At 41.1% G+C, this 18,668-nt stretch overlaps 2 protein-coding genes across 2 annotated transcripts; both read right to left on the bottom strand.

Annotated features, from left to right (window-relative positions):
• Nucleotides 1–2,761: 2,761 nt before the first annotated feature.
• On the bottom strand, nt 2,762–6,078 carry gpn2 (GPN-loop GTPase 2). The gene is made up of 6 exons (XM_030102768.1): nt 6,007–6,078; nt 5,057–5,577; nt 4,804–4,960; nt 4,476–4,636; nt 3,414–3,544; nt 2,762–3,232 (listed from the first exon to the last, which is right to left on the bottom strand). Exons 2-6 carry the CDS (start codon nt 5,474–5,476, stop codon nt 3,160–3,162), a joined length of 942 nt encoding a protein of 313 aa, XP_029958628.1. The 5' UTR covers nt 5,477–5,577; nt 6,007–6,078; the 3' UTR covers nt 2,762–3,159.
• Nucleotides 6,079–7,390: 1,312 nt separating this feature from the next.
• Nucleotides 7,391–10,981, bottom strand: gpatch3 (G patch domain containing 3). Its single transcript, XM_030102750.1, has 7 exons — nt 10,573–10,981; nt 8,888–9,348; nt 8,432–8,606; nt 8,185–8,244; nt 7,955–8,076; nt 7,745–7,872; nt 7,391–7,649 (listed from the first exon to the last, which is right to left on the bottom strand). The coding sequence occupies exons 1-7, from the start codon at nt 10,970–10,972 to the stop codon at nt 7,460–7,462; spliced, it is 1,536 nt and encodes a 511-aa protein (XP_029958610.1). The 5' UTR covers nt 10,973–10,981; the 3' UTR covers nt 7,391–7,459.
• Nucleotides 10,982–18,668: the final 7,687 nt, after the last annotated feature.

The raw sequence follows: 18,668 nt of genomic DNA, 5'->3' as shown, positions 1-18,668 counted from the left end.
GAGCAGAAGGAGGAAGCCTTGCAGCAAACGAGACTAGCAATGCACATTCCCTCTCCTTCCCTCCCCTGCCTGCCTGCCTGCCTGCCTGCCTGCTCTGCTCTCTCCTACCACCCCCTCTCCTCTGTCTGTCTCTCACTCCGGCAGAAACACTCTGCTGAGTGTGGGGGGATGGGCGCGCGCTCCGGCTCTCTCTCACCCTGCTAACATTGAACTAAACCGTACAGGGGGGGAGGAGGAGGAGGAGGGGGGCACGCGCGCGCACACACACACATACACACACACACACAGACCTTATCTAGCAGACAGATAGAGGGTGCACGGACACTTTCAAACTCTCCCAACAATCAGAGAAAAAAAAAATAGAGCGCGTGTCCCCCTTTTTCCAGCCTCAGTGAAACGAGGCAGACATTTCTTGGCAATCCACAGAACGCGCAGGGTGTGCGCGCGCGGCAGCGAGCAGGGGAGGGATGGGAATGAGAAGTGTGCGTGAGAGGCTGACAGAGTTTTTGTTGGAAGTAATTGAATGAAAATACATGGAACGGGTGACGGGGGTGTTTGATACTTCGACTGGGTATTGATTGGAATTCAGATTTGAGGTGGGAACGGGACGAGCATGGCTCCCGGTTTGTTTTCTCACTCCACGCGCACGCACACGTACACACACAATACACACGGGTTTAAGTGTGTGAGCAGAGACCAACACAACACACGAACTCACACACATTTAAGTGTGTGAGCAGAGACCGACACAACACACACACACACACACACACACACACACACACACACACACACACACACACACACACACACACACCCACACATACACACACACACACACACACATTTAAGTGTGAGAGCAGAGACGAACACACACGCGCGCACACATTGAAGAGTGTGGCAAGATTCTATACACGCACACGCACACACACACATATAAGTGTTTGCAAGCAGAGACCAACACACACACACACACACACACACACACACGCATATCGAGTGTGTGAGCAGACCAACTCTATCTCTTTCTCTCTCTCTCTCTCTCTCTCTCTCTCTCTCTCTCTCTCTCTCTCTCTCTCTCTCTCTCACACACACACACACACACACACACACACACACACTCCCTAGCTCTTTCTCAAGCACACAAACTGTCTCTCTTTCATGAATACAATATTTTTCTTTACACACAAACATTTGCTGTCCCTCCAACACGCGCACACACTTGTTTTCTCACTTACACACACATACACAGTGTATTGCTCTCTTGCTCGCTATCTCTCCCTCTCTCTCGTACACACACACACACACACACACACACACACACACACACACACACACACACACACACACACACACACACACAAATCTACCTCTAGGGGGCTTATATGGGGGAAAAAGACAGGAAGTACCAATGAGAAGGCATACTTGATCACATGTACAAACATCGAAACACAATTTAACATTGTGCCTGACACACCCCCCTAACACACACACACATACATACACACAGCCCTGCAGGCTAGAACCGCACGTCCACTTATAATTTCATGACCACGCCATGCAGCACGCACGGGGAGGATATGTGACTTCCCGCAAAGAGGATCAGGCTTTATTTTAGTCTTGACTCTAACCCTGCGTGTGGAGGAGTACATGAAGCCTGGTCCTGCTTGTGTGTGTGTGTTTGTGTGTGTGTGTGTGCGCGCGCGCGCAGAGTGCGTCAGATTTGATAAATCAGGTTAAATTAAAACATAATGATGCGATATAAGCCGGGCCTGTGCAGTGACTCGGCAGTACAGCAACAGCAGTGGAAACAGAGCAAAGTAAAGAGGGAGAGTTTTTAAGTTGCGCTGAGAAAGACAGGATCTTCCATCCTAGAGACCAGACACAGGGCCAGTTGTGCAGAAACACAGATTTAATGTGGCTTCCTCTCCCCGCCTGACTTAATTTTTCTGCTGGGGCTGCTGGGAAGAACCGGAGCGGAGTTCCGTGGAGCTGGACGGAGGCTTTGCGGGCGCATGCGCCACCTGCCGGACTGAAGAACAGATGCAGCGAACGAGGGCGCGTTTGAAGAAAAATCACAACTATTTCTAATGATCTGGATGCACATGATGCTTGTAAAAAGATTCAACAATGAACAATGGGGGTTGGTTTCACAAACCAGCGCGTCACCGCACAACTATGCTCTTTTCCATTTATCCTAAACTTTCCACGAAGCCATTTTTACTGAACATAACATTCTGCCAATATCACAAGGCATTAGGAGGCGATGCAGTGTCAAATCCCATCAGAATATGCTGCATATCAGGCAACCTTCACTCAGACATTTGATTTACTAATGTGTACACACACAGGAGGACATACATGAGGAATGAGAACCAATATTTGTCTAAATGCAGAGGTGGTGCAGTGGTTAGCATACTGTAGATTTGAGTCCAGATTAGGCCTTTCTGTAAGGACTTTGCATGTTCACCCTGTTTATGCCTGGGTTTTTTTCTTCCTTCCTTCCACAGCCCGAAAAACACGTGTATGAGGTTGATTAGTGGATCGACCATAGGTGTGGATGTGAGCGTGCGTTTATCTGTTTTCACCTTGTGATGGACTATTAACCAGTCCATGATGGACCTGCCTCCGTCCATTATTAGCTGGAAACAGCTCCACAACCCTGAACTGAATGAAGTGACATAGAGAAATGGATGGATGTGTGAAAGAAGACAATTGAACAAACAATTTAGGAGAAAACAAGATACATTTAAACAGCAATAATTACTTGTTTTTTAACATGATGATGGATACAATGACGATGTTTTCACACAGGCCAACACAATAAACAGCTGAAACTTTACACATATCATTGAATGGCTTTAGCATTTTAATAAAAATGTCTTCTGTCTGTAATGACACCTTCACAGAATTACAATTTTCCATTACAATAATAAAATGTCAGAAAACGTTTCCATTGATTTTCCTCAATGAAATATTTTATTTTATTTAAGAGGTGTGTGAACACTGAAGCATCAACAATTCCCAAATTCAGTTCAAATGTCCCGACTGCTCAGGCGGAGGCACTCGGAATGGAGTCCAAGCATGATAAACGCTGCCGAGAGTTCTTGGGTATAAATGTGTTATGGAGGAAACCACTTCTTCTTCTGGCTTTGCAATTCACAGATCCATCATTTCTTCTTCCACAGTCTTTGCACTGGTCTCAACATACTTCTCCTGCACCCCAAGAGTACTGATGATTCACATAGTGAGGAAAAACATACAAAATTGTCATTTGATCTAGTGAAATTCAAAAAGCGCATTATAGTGACATCAAGTTTGTTTTTTTTTCAGCCACTTCCAGCCAATCTTTAGGTTAGATTTTTTAACAAGATGAGTCACAGTGAGTCACTGCAGTGGCGAGGAAAGGATACGAGCTGAACTGGAAGTCTGCCCCCACTGCCGCTGACATCATGGCCTGCAGATTCCTTTCCTCCAGGTCTCCGAAGCAGTAGCCATTTGCCTTGTCCACTGCCCGCAAGACCTGAATCATGCTCTCTTTGTCCTGCAAAGACAGAGAAGCAAGCAAAATCCAGCAAAACGACACGTCTGAGGAGAAAATCTGATTGAAGTTGATCTTATGTCTGCTTTATGTAAGACAGTGTTGTGGGGAAAGGTAAAGTACAGTCTGTACAGTTCACCAGTCATTTATAAGAGTATGCAAAGACAACTACACCACTGTAACCCCTGACAGCAACTTATTATCACAAGAATGTGATGATTTTTTTTACTCAAACTGTGCGAACTACTGCATGAGGAAAGCTTTAGAAACCTTAATGACATTGTGTCGGCTTCATTTTTTTCAGCATCCTTTTTTGCTAAGCATTAAATTCACAAAGGCCTAACTTTACTGGCTTCTGATACTCAGCATTTTGTCTTCCTCAAGGACAAAAGCAGTGTTTTTGCTTTTTAAATTGGCTCTGTAAAGTATTGTAGGTAACCAAGGTAACTGACAGCTGCTTAACTAAGAGGGTGTCAAAAACAGAAATTTATCAAGGCTGCATTTTCACAGTGTTGGAAATGAGCACCAACATGCTTCCTGTATGAAATACTAGGTCCTGTGTGCAGTGGTGGTTAGTTTTTATTCCTAGATAAACACACACATGGTCAAGCGAAATAATTCTGGAACAACTGCGGTGAGCTGTCATCTAACAGGTCCAGTCCCTCTGCAAGGAGCTGATCCAATTATAACAGTGATTTATGATGAATCCGTTCAAACGACTGAAATATGAGGAGGCTTACTTCTAACACACCCACTTACACCCTTACTCCCACTAAACACTGAACACTTTCAAAGTTCATCCACAAAAATGTATCAAACATGACCAGTTTACACAAAGCATTCGCCAATATATTTGACGGAATTATCTGAGACATACTGCAATTCAACTTTAAATCGTACACCATCAGCATGAGGTTAGGCTTGTCGGAGATACCTGCACATTGAGAGGCACAAAGGAGACAAGGCTGTAGTCCTGAATGACCTCTGCCAACTTTTGATTCAGATGGTGAAATTTTTTAAAGAAGGGGTCTGCAGCCAAGTGATCGAGAAGATAAGTCAGGTCCATGACCTCCGTGTAGAAGTCCAGGTTGAAAGCTGTGCAGGAGGACAGATGGGGAAATATATTGGCTGAAGTGCTTCAAGTCAATAAGAAAATTTGGTGCATTTCATGACAAAATACAAACAAAAACATGCAAAAAATGTGACCCAGATTATTTTTTTTTGTGTGTGTTAAAAGGTGAATCTTAAAGCCCTTTACATACCCAGTTTGCCATACTGCTCTATCAAGTCCATCTTGGAGAGAACGTTAACATGGGGGAGCTCCACATGCAGCATTGTGGACAGAGAGGTGCACAGTACTGAGATGAACTTGGCCGGGTCAGCGCAGTAATGAGAGTCCACAAGGTGCACTGCTGTCAACTAGAAGAGATAAAGAGTGTGACAAAACGACTATCATAACATCTAAGCATCATGTAAAGACAAAATCCCTAATGCACATGATAACTGGACACTCACCCTAAAATTCCACTTAGCCAACTGTGAGAATATATTCTTGACTGAATTCTGGTGGGTGTAAAGCTCTACCTGTCCAGGACAGTCAAACAAAAAGTAACAGTCATTGTGAAGCTTCAGTTTTTTCTCAAGCCAGTCCAGATTAGCCTCCAGGTACTCCATGCAGTAGAGGAGCCCACCGTTGGGCCCGAGCTTGAGGCCCTCCATGACATCGTCCAGAGTGACCAGCTCTGAGACATCCACAGCGCAGGAGTACGGTAACCCCTCGTTGGCGGGGTCCATATTCACCACAACCACCTTGCGTCCTAAGTGAGACAGGAACTCCTGCATCCCCTTGCAGTAGGTGGTTTTACCCGAGCCCGGGGGCCCAATCACCACCTGGCCGAACCGCAAAGAGGGCTTCAGTCCTGTCTGGTGGGACATGCTTGCACTGGATGAGGCTCCTACAGGGATGAAACCGGGGGGGTCAGAGGGGCCACATGCGGTCACCCGTGCAGGATTTCAGCATCCAACTGGAGGGACACCTGAGGGGACCAAAGAGTCACTTTAGTACAACACAAACTGCTGTTCACCTGTCTAGCACGTGTAAAAAAAACAAAAAACAAAAAAACAAACACTCATTCTCCCATCCATCCATCTTCTACACTCAGATCAGGTTGACGGGACTGGAGCAGATCCATCACAGAGCAAACGCAGTCACTAACACACGCTCACATTTATCCTTACAGTCTGAAAACAATTACCCAACCCCCCTCCCAAATACGAAAACAAACACATAAATAAATTGATCAATTCCACACTCCATAAAGTTGTCAGTAAAACTTTCCATGTCGAATAAACTGTTTTCGTGTTTTCGCTGACAAATGTAGCTGAACTGAAAAAGCGACCGAATTTCGTAATATCACGGAATAAACGGAATAATGCATCAGCAAGATTATTATTCTAAATATTACCGCTCGCCGCCGGACTGTTTTCAGACATGAAGCTAGCAGAAGCTAACTGCTAACAGCGTCCAAAGTACTTCCGGGTCACAGAACACTCTTCACGGTTAAAGCGCTCCAGACTAAAATATTATTTAGCGCATTTTTTCCCCCATTTAATCTCATTTATGCGTCAAAAACATCACCCTTTTCCTATTAACCAAACAGTAACTATAGGATGAGTCCGAATAAAAACGATAGTAACGTTACGTTTCATTTCACCTTCAATTTGTTTTTATAATTTATTTCATTTTGATTACATTTGACAACGACTTTCTGTTCATAATTATATGAATGCATATTGACACATAAATGTTTGGGGTTTTTTTTTGGCCAAATATGTATAAATGGTTAGAAAAAGAGGAATGTATTTCAATGACTAATAAAATCCATCAGGATTTATATATATATATATATATATATATATATATATATATATATATATATATATATATATATATATATATATACATATCTCAAACAGCAGATTAACATAAACATTAATATTATTCCTTTTGATGTCTTAGGACATATATTACATTATGATATATATGCTCCTAAAATAAAAATAATTTCCATTCTGAGATTTAGGGCTGTAGTGGCCAGCTGCGGCTTTTATTGTTAAAGAAGAGAAAGTCCTTTTTAGCAGTCTGTCTCAACTGAGTAATTGATATGGACGTTATGTCGAGTGAATTTCTGAATGTATACATTTTTTAATAACAGTGAAGAGTGATTCAAAATTTGCAGGATCAAATGATTCAGTACGTTATTCAGGAATTTCAGAAAAAAATGTATATTCTTCTTCTTCAAAAAAAAAAATTAAAGTCAAATATTAAATCTGACTAGTCACCTTTAAAGCGGGGTTTTAACTAACAAGTCTCTCATCGCTGTTAAATGGGTGACACACATAAAACAAATTGCCCAAAACACATCAGCTAACTGGCACAACTGCTCATTCTGACCACTAGTGTCATGATCTAAAGTCACATTCTGCTGTGTAGCACATCTTTGTACCGCTTTACCTGAAAAAAGATGCTCACAAATTATAGCATTGGGAAAGTGACTAATCAGGTTACACTCATATGCTACAAAGGGAACAAATAACGTTTCCAAACCTATGAGGAGTGTAGTAGCGAATTTCTAACTTGGAGCTTTCTGTTTACACTCCACTGTAAAAAGTATAATAAATATTTTACTTCATAATATACAGTACTTTTTGAAAAACTTGTGGGAAAAAAAGGTCACTTGATACTACCATGAAATCTGAATCTTGTAAGTATAATACAGAAAAAGGTTTGTGTAATATTAAGTCAACTGGGAATTGAAAAACAAAAAATACACAGACATAAAAAAGTATGAAAATGTTTTAATATCAAGTCAATAAACAAAATATACATATCACCCTGGCTTGTGTAAAGAGTCAGATTTATTGTTTTTTGTATGGTCCAATGCTGCCACCTGGTTGCCACCCTCTGTACTTTAAACTGGTGTGAGGTTGTCTTCGCAGCAAGGTGTCGCCCCTGTCTATATCTTTGGGTTCATCGTAGACTGTAGTTATATTCCAATCTCTTGTGGCCTTTTTACCGGGATGTAAAAGCAGTTTTTCTCCATGATACCTACAAAAAAAAAAAACTGTATCAGAACTCTCTCATTCCTATGGTACAACATCAAACAGGATATTGTTGGATATTATTCTCTCACTCATACTCACCCAAACCCTCTTTTGCAGTTAGGATGTTGACCCTCATTCTCCAGGGCTTCAGGAATCCCAGCCTGACTGCTGCCTAGTCCTTCTCCATCCTTCCAGCCCTGCTTCTCCATCACACGACGACCAACGCCCTAAATCGTTCACAAAAACGTAAATATTTTGCATAAAGTGATTCTCAATAATCTGAACAACGTGATGCGGCAACATGCTCACTTTAGTGAATCGTTCAAAGCTGCCAATAGCCTGATTATGCCCAGAGCCATCCATGACGCCGTCCCTCAGCCTCGTCTCATAACGCATTTTGACATAGTCACGAGCGTCCATGTCACCTCCATCTGCGAGACAAAGAACATGCTTACAAATTCTGACTCAGCAGAGCTAGCGACAGTTTGGTGTTCTTCGTCAGTCAATATTATTAGAGATGCAAATTAAGTTTCACATACCTTTATCATAGTAAACACTCATGTCGACGTCCCAATCATCTGCGGTTTGTTCATCAAAATCTGAAAAACAGAAAAGGAAATAAAACCAAGAGAATTAATACAAATGAAGGAATTCATGTAAAGCAGCAGTTATGATAAAAGTAACAGATTTATGTGTTTAATTTCAAGAAAAGTCACTATAAATGACCAAAACAACCACAAAGTTACATTATAACAGGTTTGTCCTAAAAGTGTTTTTGTTGCCTACCTCCTTCTTCCTCTTGCCAGTATTGAGCATCGGTGTAGAACACCAGGCCAGATCCACCCTTTTCCCACTTCAGCTCAATCTCTTCTTCAAACAGCCGCTCTTTGCTTCGCTCCTGGCTTGTCACGTCGTCGTGCAGAGCCTCGTGACGCTCCCACTCCTCACAACAGTCATCATCCTACAACACAGCAAGTAATAAGTAAACCACTACAAGGACACGATGACAACTCCAGCGACCACGCTGGCGACAGATTCCAGCAACAACAATACTGTATTGATCCTAATATCAACAAAGTAGGCCTGAACTAGCTGTGGTATCTAAACTCACGAGTCTTGATAAGAACAAAAATTTGGCCTTCAAATTTCTTTCAATTTAGAAGCTTGGAAAAAGGTGGCATCTTGTATTCATACCAATACATCAAGCTAACAATGTATTTATAAATTTAAAGCACAACTTACATCATCTGTATTTGACTCTGCATCCTCTTCACCTTCTTCTTTCCGTACCTCATCAGTCTCTGTTGTTTCTGCTTGATCAGCCTGCTGTCTTGTTTTTCCAGACAGTGATGCAGGTAGCTTTCCAGGTCCTGATATTTCATGCCCAGCAGCTGTTAAGACAGTCTCCTCTGTGGCTGGAACTGTGTGACTGTTGCGGTACTGAAAATATACATTCCCATAGCGACGGTTACAGCTGGTCTTGGGAAAAGTGAGGCCCAACTTCCGAATGAGGCGCGGAGGCAGGCGGCAGGCCTGGATGAGCTGGAGGAACACCTTCACCGGTGTGCCAACGTTCCCATTCTGCATCAGAGCGGGTGGATTCAGCTCCGATAAAGTTTTGAGGTCTGCCTCTGTGAAGCGCTCTGAGAGTGCAATGTGACGGCGCTGCTCATACTTTGTCTTATAGGGGAATGACACATCATCTGAAAAAGAAAAGCATGCAGATTAATAATGATAATGCTACATCATAGTTGAACAATTTCAAAGGTAGATTATAATATTAAAGAGACTTTCTCATTTCCCTCCATCTTCTGTTAGAGCATTGATTAACTACTATAATTTTGCATTAATGCATTTAGGATTTTGATTTGCCTTGTGCTTACTGACTCATCCTGTTGTTAAGCTCTTGTTTGTTGATGGAAAGCACTGTGAAATGCTAGAAAAACAAAGTTGCATTACCTAGTGATTAATTTCTCACCCTTTGTTTGTATATTCCTGTCAATCATTATTGTACTTATTTTGACTTTGTACATGTTTTTTTCCCATATTTGTGTAAGTGAAATCCCAACAACAGTGATAACAACTTTCCTCATTAAATGTTCAAAGACACCAGGTCAGAGTTCAATCAATCCATCATCTATGCTGCTTATATCCTCTCCAGGGTCAAGGGTCGCTGAAGACAATCCCACTTTACTATGAGCAACCACAAGCAGTCACGTTCACATATTTAGGGAATTTAAGCTGACCAAATAAACTCACATGCATGTTTGCTTTTTTTTTACTGTGCGGGGAGGAAGACCACACACACACACACACACACACACAGGTAGAACATGCAAACTCCACAACCGAATTTATCGATCGTACAGTTTTATATAAGCACAATCCATCCATCTTGTGCTTTTTGTTAATTTTACATTGATGGAATGTCCCTTAACCCCAGGCCCAGAAAGGGTCCATTATTGGCACAGTGCAATTGACGGATCACACCAATCACCCAAAAATAATGGTCAGGTGTATCATTTTCCTTCAACTTTACAATTATGAGATACAATGCGTTGGTCTATTAAGTGAAATCCCAATAAAACACATCTATATTTATGGATGTAATGCAACAAAATGTGGAAAGCTTCAAAGTGAATAAATACTTTTGAAAGCCAATATGTCACAAGGATTAATGAATGTTTCCCAGTCCTGGTCCTCAGGCTCCCCTGATCTACATGTTTCAGATATTTCCCTCTTTCAATACATTTGATAAAAAAAAAAAAAATGCTCAGGCTTCTGTCTGGAAGCGTATTGGAGAAGGGAAACATCTAAACATGCTGGACAGCGGGGGGCTGAGGACCAAGATTGGGAAACATGTGGGTTCGTAAAATTGCGCAAAAGTGACAAATGTTCTTATATTCCATACATCATGAACAACCAACCTTTATCGGAGGAGATTTTCACTCTCCTGATCACACAGCGATTGGAGAGCCAGCTCCCCTTAGAGTCGATCCAGTGATTCCCCGCATACATCTTCACGAACCTCTCGGCGTCTTTCGGGCGAACAGCAACGACACAACAGCAGGACTTCCCCGCCTGTGTCGGACCGGAGGGCTCCGGCAGCCCCTCCGGTTCAGTCTCACCGTCTTCATCACGCTCTCCCAAACTTCCAGCCGGTCTGGAGTCTCTGAGGACCTCCGGTCGGTGGCGGTAGTGGAAGCACCGGAAGCCGCCACTTTCTATGAACTGACTAAAGTAATTCCTCAGGTCTGCGGAGCGAAAGGCCACGGGAATATTGTTAATAACGAAATATTCCGGGGCTTCTACCTCACCTTCCGCCATGTTTGTTTATCCCTAAGTGGAGCGGACGTAACCGGAAAGACGTCTGTGGGTGACGTCATTTCCGCTAAACAACTTTTCCATGAAATATAAATAAATGAATAATTGGTTTCATTAAAAACTATTAAAAATGTTTTTTCTAAGGTTAAACACGTTGTGTGTTGTGGTTACATCATATATAATGATCTATTTGTACAAAATCCCAGATGTTCTCTTACAACGGTAACTTCCATGAAACAAGCCAAACAAAGCCATCCATTAATCCAAGTTGCATACGAGTTTGTCAGAAGGTTAGGGCACATCCTGGATAGATTTCCACTTCACATCTGGAGATATACAGAGAGACAGAAAAAGCCTCCGGTAAGTTACATGATACAAAAGTTATAATTTTTGGAAAATATTATATAAATAAGCATTTAAATGTACAGATAGAGGGGGTAAACATTGAGAGGGTGAATCAAAACAAATTCCTGAGAGTAACAATTGATGACAAAATTTGCTGGAAACCTCCCATAAAACAATTTAAGAATGAAATACAAAGGAGTATTTCAATCCTGGCCAAAGCCCATGATATACTGGACCACAAACCCCTCTTTAACTTTACAACTCACTGATTTGGCCATATTTAACTTACTGTGTGGAAATTTGGAGAAACACATATGTAAATTCATTAAAAAGACATGTTATCTTGCAGAAAAAATCTATAAGAATTGTTCACAAGGTCGACTTCCATGAACACACTAATCCATTATTCATACTTTCAAAATCTTTGAAATTCATGTGTAGTTTCAATTCTTGTGTAGTTTAAAACTATTCAAATAATAACAAAGCAAAGAATCATTTATTACCACATAATACTCAAAAATTCTTCTGTGAAAGAAAGAAAACTTATCATCTGAGGGGAGAGTTCCAGTTTAAAGTTCATAAAGTCCAAACCACCTTGAAGAGTTTCTGTGTCACAATACACGAAGAAGATTATGGAACAAATTATCAGTGGAAACTAGACAAGTCTCAAATGCAGTTACATTTAAATGGGCATATAAGTTTCTGACCATGGCAAGATACAGGATTCTGTGATGAGAGAGGTGTTTTGTTTATGGTGTGTCACTGAGTGATGGGTTTTGTTTAACTGTAGACTTTTGGCTCATTGAGGCAATGAAATTAACAAACTAGCAAAGATGGAATAGGGGTAGGATTCAATAAGTTTTAGACTTCTTCCTACTCCCTTTCAGACATGTATAACAAGAAGACTTATCACATATTTGGATGTTTTTTTTTTCTTTCATGCATTTTTTATTGTCTTTTGCTTTTTTAAATTATTATTCATTATTTAATGTGTTCTCATGTTTGAAATAAAGTTCAAATAAAAAAAAAAAACAGTAACGAAAGAGCAGCACTCAAATAAAATGAAGGATTCTTGGGGGAATTTTAAGGATGAACCTAAAGTGCACCAGTACTTTTACAGGTGATGTGACTGTCTCTAAACATTTGAATGCATGTATCCAACTGTTCAATGTTTCAGTGCTTTTTACAAGGAGTTTAGCAGCAAAAATTCACAACAGGTGTTTGATCCATGAGTCAGCCAACACATTTCTTGGTTCCATTAGAAATGGTATTTGCTCTCACAACCAACTCCAGTGACCTCCTTCTGTCCTGCAGAAGAACCAAACCAGGCCCCACAACTACATATATTAATTGCCTATACCAACCAATCATTTCATCCATTTAAGTGTCTAATGACTGATGATTTAGAAAAACCCTGATTAAACCCCAATATTGAAATCTGGAAACAAAACAAATGTTAGGATTTATCTGCCCATGAGCATACCCATCATGTTGGAGACTAATGAGAAATGGATTGCAAAATAACTGACAAATCATACAAATACAAGTGAAACTCCTCTTCATAAGCAGACTGGTTTTCAAACAAATCACTCAAAAGAAACTGCAATAATTTTTTTAGAGTAAATCAAATATTGTTTAGACTCTTGTTCCTTTGTTGGTGCAGTTTTTCCTGACTTCTGGCATTTCATATGATTGGGCACCAAATTTTACTGTTAACGCTACAACAAGTCAAACTCTCTGTCCAAGTTATTGTTTTAATTAAATCATATTTGTCAAGTCGAACAAACTGTGTATCTGTCAGCAGTATCAAACCCCCTTATATTGACAGCCAGTTTGGAGTTCCTCAGGGTTGTACTCTCGGACCTACCGTATTTTATTCTTCTTATATATTAATAATTTGCCAAATGTATGTGATAATACTGATAAATAGCATTACACAGATGATACTGTAATTTTCACAAAATGGTCTGTGGAAGGCTATGGAAGACAACTCTGGAGTTAGCTTCCAGAGTTGTATTTCCATAGTCTCAAATGAGCATTAAATGTGGCATACACCAAGGAGATGCTCTGTCCCCCCTGCTGTTCTGCATAGGCCTGAACCCCCACAGCCAGATCATCACCAAGAGTGGATATGGGTACTGATTCCGCAGTGGAGCAATCATCAGTCCCCTCCTCTACATGGATGACATCAAACTGTATGACAAGAGTGAGCGGGACATGGACTGCCTGATTCACCTCACCAGAATATACAGCAGTGTATCCTGGCCACTGGAAGAGAAGTAAGCTACTGATATCAAAACAAGGAAACTCCTCACAATGTCGGGAGGGTTCCACCCGAAGTCTAGCGTCTTCAGGCTGTACATGAAGCGAAGTGAGGGAGGCCAAGGACTGAGTGTCGAAGCCACCATCCAAGAGGAAATATCATCCTTCTGAGAACACATCCAAAAAATGGCCCCCAATGACAGCCTGCTAAGTGAATGCCTCAGACAAGTGAAACCCCCTGAGAAAGAGGAGCCAGAGGTGCGATCATGGAAAGACAAACCCCTACACTACATGAACCACTGACACATTGAAGAAGTGGCTGACATAGAAAGAGCATACCAGTGGTTGGAAAAGGCAGGACTGAAAGACAGCAGAGAGGCACTGATCAAGAACAGGCCCTAAACACAAGATCAATAGAGGCCGGGGTGTAACACACTGGACAAGACCCCAGGTGCAGACTGTACAAGGAAGCTCCTGAAACAGTACAGCCTATCACAGCAGGATGCAAGATGCTGGCAGGAAAGGCATACATGGAACGCCATAACCAGGTTGAGGGGAATGTTATCCAGAAACATCTGTACCGAGTACGGACTGGAGAGTCCAGAGTCTTGATGGAGCACACCCCCGAAAGTGATGGAGAACAACCAAGCCAAGATCCTGTAGTACTTCAAGATTCCGACATGGATAAACATGAGTAGAGAGCAGTAGTAATCGATGTGGCAATCCCCAGTAACAGCAACTTCAGAAAGAAGGACCACAAAAAGCTGGAGAAATACCAAGGGCTGAAAGAGCAGGTGGAGAAGATGTGGGGTGTGAAGGCAACAGTAGTGCCAGTAGTGATCAAGGCACTAGGAGCAGTAACCCCCGAGCTGGATGCATGACTCCAGGAAATACCAGGAACAACATCTGAGAACTCTGTCCAGAAGAGCACGGAGCCTGGAACAGCTTAAAGCGATACTTCAACATTTTGGCAAATTGGCCCATTTAGCACAATTCCTTAGTCATTTCGAACAGCATACTTACTTTTTTTTGTGAGGGCGAGCTATTGTTTATTCAGAGGCGAGTCGGGGAAGGTTTTCGGGACGGACACAATGGAAGTGGGCGGTATTTTTGCTTCCCCTCGTCAAACTCATCAAATACACAATCCAACAACCCCAAAACACTTTGGTGGACACGTTATAATCCGCACATTCACTACGCTGTGGAACACCAACAAATGATATTGTAGCGTTACGACACTGAAGCAAATACTGGGAACTACTTTTTCTTTTGAAATCACTTCGCCCAGACACCATATTTAGTAAGTAGTTCCGTCTTAGCAATCTTTGCATAAACAACTCAATCTGGTAATTTTGCATTAATATTTCACAGCGTAGTGAATGCGCGGATTATAACGTGTCCACCAAAGTGTTTTGGGGTTGTTGGATTTCGTATTTGATGAGTTTGACGAGGGAAACCAAAAATACCATTCACTTCCATTGTGTCCGTCCTGAAAACCTTACCCGACTCATCTCTGGATAAACAGTAGCTCGCCCTCACAAAAAAAGTAAGTATGCTGTTCGAAATGACTAAGGAATTGCGCTAAATGGGCCAATTTGCCAAAATGTTGAAGTATCCCTTTAAGATCCTGTGCAGGACCCTCAAGCTCCCAGGCTATCTCCCATTGTCCCTTTAAAAAAAACAACAAAAACAAATATTTTTTGAGGTGCTGTTTGTAATCCCAACAGCCACAATGTAATGGAAGCATTTACAAAAAAAAAAACATTTCAGTTTTATATTTCTTACTCTGCTGTGAGCCCATACGAATGAATGAAGATGGATGGATTCTGGCATACAGTAGTGGTGTTTTTGCTATTGTAAAACTAGACTGGCATTGATTTATTGAGAGCAGCTTTGTTCTCTTGTGCCTCACTGCTGTCTGCTGTCTTATCAGCAGTGTCAGATCAGAAGGTAAACGTGAACAACCTTAACTCATTGTTTGAAGTGAATTCCTCTCTTTTGATAACAATCAAATAAAAAAATTTAAACAGTGGCAATAACCTAACGGCCAGTCTCCAATTACAGTGAACAGGTACAGAACTGTGAAGCAGTTTTGATCTTGTCTTGAACACTGAGTTTTTGATAAGCACAGAAAACAACCAGAATGCAGGCCTTAAAAATGATAATTTGGGGGGGGAAAAAATGAAAACGTGTTACACATTGCAATGTGTTTTTAACCTCTATTAGTGAGGCGACTGGGAAATATGCTCTGCCAGAGTTCAATAACCCAGGGGCTGATGGTTTATCCGGCCTTCACCTCAGCTTTTATCATTGTATTTTGATAGTAGTAAGCTGTAAAACCGGTCTCAGGTAACTGGACCCTGACATCATTTTACACGTCATTTTACACAGTTTGTGCATTAATCACACCCCCCCCATAGATTATCATATTGATTTTGAAAAAACGTTTTTAACATACGTAATCATTATGAGTATCAATTATCTTTATATTTAGACTTTATTTTTAGACTGATATTATGAGATAAGGTTTATTATCTCTAAAACAACACAATCAGATATTAAAAATTATATTTGTGGTATGTTTTTCCTGGTATGACACAGGCAACACTGAGAAGTACAAAAGTCAGAGCCTCGAAATTCTCTAAACTTTCAAAAATTAACACACATAAAATCCAATACATTCAGGTTTGCTCATTAAAAATGAGGCAAGAGAACATTCCAGTGATAATAACATTAATTTCTTCCATTAATTCTCTGCCAGTAGGCAGTATTTCTAGATGTATAGAATAAAGACCTGTTGATTAAGTAAATTATCTATTCTTTTTTTAAGCAGCCCATCACTCTGGATCCAGCTTATATTAATTTATGGAGTTAGAAAACTAAACCAGATTAGAATATTTTTGAAGAACCCGACAAATCTAAAATTCCAGAAAAAAAAGACAGACCTGTGAGTCGGTCTGACTGTGAAACTGATCGTAGGTTGTTGACCTCGTGAAAACAGAGCCAGGCAAATGAACCGCTGCTGTATTAGCAGTAGGTCAAGGTCAGGTGTCATGTTCCAGATATGATGTCCATCATGCACTGGGAGTTCACTGACCTGGAAAAACTAAAACTGGAAGAAACCGAAGGCAATAGGAAGTCAATATTTCAGTCGTGAGGACTTATAGATTAGTTGTTGCTCTCTAATAAACATGCAAAGATGTGATATTTTATGAAAATATGGACTCTTAATAAAATAATGTAATCACGGGTAGTTTTGCTTGATATTTTCTTCCATTCTAAACATATTATATTCAGAATGAAAGCTTAAGAAAAAGAGACTTGGCTGTTTACGAGGTTTCCAGCCATTACATCATGCTTAGTCAGACATGGGACTGCTTCTTTTCCTTGATCTCGGAATCAGCAGTTGTTCCACTTATAGGATGAAGGACACTTTATTTTTAATGGCCTGTTGGAGATATGCACTTGTCCTCCGTGCCCGTCTCTGCCTGCTCCTAACCTCTATAAACACGCGTCTTATCACAAGCATTTACAACTGTCAGCATGCTTCATGAAACCCGACGGCTGCTCAGTTTATTAGAGGTCACTCGGTATTCCCGAAGACAACATGATGCACTTCCTAATGAATTAAAGCATCAAAATCACAAGTTTAGTTTTTGAGTGTGGCTATAATGACAGACACAGATGATCAAAGTGTGTCATGCTGCTACCCCGCCAAGGGGGGGACTGTGTTTTTCTGATATATCCCAGCGTATTTCCCCATTTCAGGAATGAGGTAAGACAGCAATGAAGACAAACATTCGGTGACTGGTGCTGCCAGTTGTGTCTGGCATGTAATGTGTTTATTGCAGTCATTTGCTTCATGAACTGACCTTGACTCCGCAGTTCTGTGGATCAGAGCTTCTTTTAAAAAAAAAGTAAAAGGGAACAGAATGTTTCATTGTGTCGCCTCTGACTGCCTCTGTCTAAAGCGGTGGATGTTTAAACGGGTTCACGGTGCCGGTCGTGCAGGTTAAATGAGATCATTTCTGGACTGTTTGTTTATTTGTGACAGTGATAAAGTCATTTGCTTATCAGTGTCAAACCTCCGTGCCAGGCACGGGGAAGATAAGAAATTAGGAAAAAATGCATTGACAATCGGGACACGGTACTACCTGTTACACATAATCATAAAATAGTTCGTCCACATTTCAGCGCTAACTTTCACAACAAAACTGAATGTCATTCCGCAAAAAAATGGTTGTCATCACTAAAAACTTAGTCCAGAAGAGAAAAATAAATTATTTTGTGTGGATTTTTGTAAGTATTTGTGTATTACAAAAATCAGTTTTATTTTTATACAAAAATGATTGTTTAACATGGTCTCAACTGGTCATCTACCAGACAGTCGTTTCACCTTTGATTATATTTGAAAAGGTCAAAGTGTAACCAGTGTTTTATAGTGAGAATGACTACTTTTCACTATTTTCCCTTCCTGTATGGCAGCCTTGCTGGAGCTGTGCTGTTGGGAACGGTATACTTCTAGTTCGGTCATCCAAGCCACTCAGGTCTGGACTGAAGACCCCTGCAAACACGTTGCCTTCCTGGAGCGATGGCGTACATTTAAAAGTTAGCAGCCAACACACTGTCAGGTACATCTCCATGCAAAGCATCACCTCTGGAACCAAAGTCCTGAATAAACAGTAGAATTTTTTTTTTTTTTTTTTTTAACAATTTAGGAAGGTTAACAATTCTTCTAATGCCAGTGGACATGTCTAACTTAGGTTTGAGTTTTCTGGGGCATGGTGGAAGTCATCAAAGTCCTGGAGGAGGAGGATAAGACTGTGGATATTGTGTGGCGTTCTCTACCCTAACCCTCATGTTAAATCCTTCCATGACTAAGATCATGTGGTTTGGTTAAAAAAGGCTCTCTGCTCATTTCATCCCATCGTTCCGCGACCCTTCAGGGGACAGATCTTCAGCACGTTCCAGAAATGTGAGGGTGACTAAGCAGCGCTTCATCTCACAGCATATCGGCAAGTCACAGATTAAAGACGATTATAAAATTGGCACGGAAGATGTTCCGTTTTCACCTCCTATAGGGACATGCGTG

The sequence above is a fragment of the Salarias fasciatus genome, chromosome 11 (genome assembly GCF_902148845.1).
Source record: "Salarias fasciatus chromosome 11, fSalaFa1.1, whole genome shotgun sequence".
Taxonomy (NCBI): Eukaryota; Metazoa; Chordata; class Actinopteri; order Blenniiformes; family Blenniidae; genus Salarias; species Salarias fasciatus.
This window is presented reverse-complemented; position numbering and strand designations above follow the sequence as displayed.

Bases quoted from the DNA above. Each gene is read 5' to 3' on its own strand.
- gpn2 (XM_030102768.1), bottom strand. From the start codon at position 5,476: ATGTCCCACCAGACAGGACTGAAGCCCTCTTTGCGGTTCGGCCAGGTG. The intron at 4,637-4,803 runs GTATGTAAAGGG...CCTCCTGCACAG, and splicing joins AGAGCAGTATGGCAAACTGG to CTTTCAACCTGGACTTCTAC. The intron at 3,545-4,475 runs GTATCTCCGACA...CTGTCTTTGCAG, and splicing joins TTGTGCCTCTCAATGTGCAG to GACAAAGAGAGCATGATTCA.
- gpatch3 (XM_030102750.1), bottom strand. From the start codon at position 10,972: ATGGCGGAAGGTGAGGTAGAAGCCCCGGAATATTTCGTTATTAACAAT. The intron at 8,245-8,431 runs GTAGGCAACAAA...TCTGTTTTTCAG, and splicing joins CTGGCAAGAGGAAGAAGGAG to ATTTTGATGAACAAACCGCA. The intron at 8,077-8,184 runs GTATGTGAAACT...TTTGTCTCGCAG, and splicing joins GAGTGTTTACTATGATAAAG to ATGGAGGTGACATGGACGCT.